General features: G+C 38.9%; 1 protein-coding gene across 1 annotated transcript; it reads right to left on the bottom strand.

Annotated features, from left to right (window-relative positions):
- LOC109825884 (pentatricopeptide repeat-containing protein At4g02820, mitochondrial) lies at nt 224-2931 on the bottom strand. The gene is made up of 2 exons (XM_020392797.1): nt 2531-2931; nt 224-1642 (listed from the first exon to the last, which is right to left on the bottom strand). Exons 1-2 carry the CDS (start codon nt 2834-2836, stop codon nt 383-385), a joined length of 1566 nt encoding a protein of 521 aa, XP_020248386.1. The 5' UTR covers nt 2837-2931; the 3' UTR covers nt 224-382.

The following is a 4057-nucleotide window of genomic DNA, read 5'->3' as shown; positions in this document are numbered from 1 at the left end:
TTTGGTTTGTATTTTAGAAGATAACATGTCTTTCATCACCTAGAACTGTAAATAGTTGAATCGCAGACAATATTACACACTAATTGCACACAACATGATACACCATCTTATCCACCCCATAAATCAAACCAAAGCAATAGCATTAGCCGAAACCAAACCGACACCGTCATCCATGAACTCCCACTTCTTTAGTAGGTAGATAAGTTGTTTTGATATTCCAGTATAGAAACCGAACCTCTAATTTAGCTCTTTGAAATTGGAAAGCCTGATTACAACAATATTCCCTCTCTATGATATGATACTTAAAAGAGAAGGCAAGGCACAATGTTGATCACAAACGACAGAACCCCAGAGCTTCACAAGCGAAGGAAGCTACCCTCCCTCAAGAAATCAAGGTTGAAACAGAGGTTGCTACGCAAAACCTGCTAGTCTCCTTCAACAACCGCCGAGTCTCTCCATCCAACTCAACATTATCAGCTCTCATTCGTTCAGCAACTATCAGTGGCATTTTACAAGCTTTCGCATAAGTCCTAAGCAAAGAATTATATATCTCAGTAGTCACATACCCTACTCCCCTAAGCATCACCAAGAACTCCTCTGCATCTTCAACATTCCCAAGTTTCTCGAGTTTGTCAAAAACACCCCTCACGATTCTAATATCAGGCTCCCATTTCTCCAAACTCAATAATCCTCTCTTTAGGCAATCAAATACTTTGTTCATCCTCTCCTCTCTCAAATATCCCCATGCCAAAAGCTCCCAAGTACTGTAGCTGGGCTCAATTCCTGCCCTTAAGATACGCGCGTGAAGACTCTCTGCTTTAAGCATCATCCTATGCTTTACATAAAAAGCGAGTAAAATGTTTGGAACCCTAGAGTCTCCTGTGCCTGATACTGATTCCCATTGATTATAGATTGATTCAGCTTCTTCAATCTCACCCAATTTTGCAAGAGATGATAGCATACACTTGTACTCAACGTCACTCATCTTTCTAAATGTCATTCTCATTTTGTCCCAAATTCTATACACATTCTCTTTATCTGATAGATTTGCATATAAACTAATGAGAGAACAGTATCCTGTTCTTTCCTTCCTCGAAACCCTTTTCTCCATCTCCTTCAACGCTTCTTTTGCAGCGCTGATTTTGCCCGATTTGATGTAGATGCTTGTTAGTATGCTATATGTTACCCAATCAGGGGCTAATCTCCTCTCCTTCATCTCTTCGAATATCTTTTCTGCAGTATTCGTGTCATTTATATTGGCACAAGCAGTTAACCAGAGATTGTAGGTGAGCTCATTTGGAGAAGTGTTCTTCTTTAGTTCCTTAACCATTTCTCCTACTTTATCTGTTGCATCGGTGGAAATGTAGAGGGAAATCATATGGTTGTAAGGAAGAGCGCATCTAAGGAGGCCATGAATTGACATTTGTTTCATTAGTTCCTCAGCTTTGGTTGACATTTTGTTCTGAACATAAGTATGAAGGAGCGCACTGCAGGTTGATTGTCCTTTCATTTTCTCGGGCAGATCTTCATAGAATTTCTCTGCACTGCTTAAGCCACGGACTTTTGCTACCAAGTCTAAGTGAACAGCAAAGTCCCCTGGTAATAGTTTGAAGTCTGGTTGAGTTCTCATCCATTCACATATCTGCATGAATCAATAGCCATGAAGAAAATTCAAATCTGATACCTCGGGACAAATATGTATTACAGTAATTGTAGTTGCAAAGTGCAAAATTTAAAACTGAACGCAACATGTTAGAGACCTACGAAAACTCAACCCTAAAAGCTAGTTGTTAGATAAAAGGGGAACTGAAATCTCTAATGGATTGCATTTCCTCATCATTAGACAGCGTGGGACTGAATAGACTATACCATACAACCACTGAAAATCTCGGTATCCATAGCAGCTGGCTTTGCGCTAGTCTAATCCCAGTCGAAGATTGCAATCTCGACTCACCCCTTGGCTTTCCACTGGACTGCTCCACAAACAATGCAATTCCGATGTGCCCTTCCATGGGCCGAAATCTAGACTCACAAAGTAGCAATTTTTTAAATCCTCTTTATAAATTTGTAGCCAGCAAGAATCCAACCTGGATTGCTAATACTATGTCAAACTCCCAGCCACTAATACAAAACTCCAAAGTTACGGTGAGGGTTGGGGGTTATAATTTTATACTCTAACAACGACAACTATATGTATCGCAATTGCAATTACACACAACAACGATTACATGCAAATGATCCTTACTTTGCAATTTCAGTTGCAATGAACTAAAATGACCCTAAATATTGCGATTAATCAGCCAAAGGGCCCCTCATAAAAGTTCCCTCATAATGATGACTTTGAATGCCATACAGATGCGCAGTTCAAAGTTCTCTTTAAATGTCATAGCAAGTACAAATCATCAGTCGACACTTCGATTCCCTCCCCTCAATTTGTTAGAGACCAATAACGACTTTCCTCTAAAATCTTACTCCTCTAATTTCATCTCATCTCTTGTGGGCATTTCATCGAACAGGTGAAGGGCGTTACCTCAAGAGCGTGCTTATATCTCTTGTAAATTCTCAGCTCACGTACAACTCGATTGAGCTGGTACTTTTGAATGGGCTTTCCTTCCTCGGCCCATTTGCGGAGGACGATGACGGCGCTGCGCTTGGGGTATATGAGGCTCAGCAGCCTTCGGCCCAGCGTGTCTCGACCTTTACCGCTGCTGTTGTAGGTTGTAGTCGGGGTTGTGCTTTGGTGGGATGTTAAGAATTCGGCCGTTGCCGACGATGAGAGCGGCTGCGCGCGGGCGGAGAGCAGGGCGCAACGGCGGAAAAGGCGGGCTAGTAGCATTTCTTTTGCCCTTTTTGGGTTTTTTATTTATTTATAATTATTAGAAGCCCAAATCTTTGACAATTCAGTATTAGACCCTGAAATCTAAACGTTCATATTTGCTTCTCGCGGACATTTTAAAACTACTAAAAATATAATGGTGTTATTTTGAACAACTTAATGAATTTGGGACATTTCCAAAAAAAGAATTTGGGATCTAATTTAATAATATAAATAATTGAGGGTCTGAGATATAATTGTTATATCCTAAGAATTACTAAGACTAATAAACTCTTGAGAATCAGTCACGTGTCTTGACTAATTGGACGAGTCTTATCTAATCTAATCTAATACTATTAGAAAAGTGTGTTGTCATGTTAAAACATTTATTCCGAAAATACCCTCCAACATACATACATGCACACATAAAATACACCCATGTCATAGTTCTTTAATTATTATTATAACATGTATGTTGACAACATAGTTTGATGATGGTGATGATCATTGGAGGAAAGAGGTAAAGAAAAAAAATAAAAGAAATATAAAAAATAAAAAATAAGAAAATAAAATGGATAGTTCTAGTTTTTTACCACCTAATTATAAGCTAAAGCTTGTGATAATTTGATAGACTAGGACACTCATTTTTGTATAGAAAAATTAAATAAGTAGGATAAATTTGCACAATTATTACAGTTCAAATTTTGTTAGAGTTCTAGTTGACTAACACTATAAAATTTTATTCTAGTCATAGTTCTAATTGACTGACACTATAAAATTTTGATCCTACAAATTATCCTAGTTCTACTTTTGAGTTCTACTTGACTAACCCAAAGCCCCCCACGCTCCATATCCTCCAAAGTTTGAGATCCCGACGCTACAAACTTTTAATGGCACGAGATCACCGAATCAACATATCTATCATTTTAAATCACAGACTGAGAATGTGATATCAAACGATACTATATTGGCTCGATTGTTTGTTAGCACCGTCAAGGGAGTTGCCTTTGAATGGTTCAGGAAACTGCATGCCGGATGTATCCAAAAGTGGGCGGATTTAGAGAGACTCTTCCTATCAAGATTCTTTGAAGAGAATACATAAGTATCCATCCATACCCTTCTCGCCATTAAGCAGAAGAAAAGGGAGCCCGTCAAAACCTTCGTCAAGAGGTTCCGAAGTATGGATCTTCGATGTTCGTCAGGTATGACACTATCTACCTTAGTGGAAACCTGTCGACACAA

Source organism: Asparagus officinalis, chromosome 1 (genome assembly GCF_001876935.1).
Source record: "Asparagus officinalis chromosome 1, Aspof.V1, whole genome shotgun sequence".
Classification (NCBI taxonomy): Eukaryota; Viridiplantae; Streptophyta; class Magnoliopsida; order Asparagales; family Asparagaceae; genus Asparagus; species Asparagus officinalis.
The sequence above is the reverse complement of the archived record's forward strand: the minus strand, read 5'-3'. Positions and strand labels throughout refer to the sequence as shown.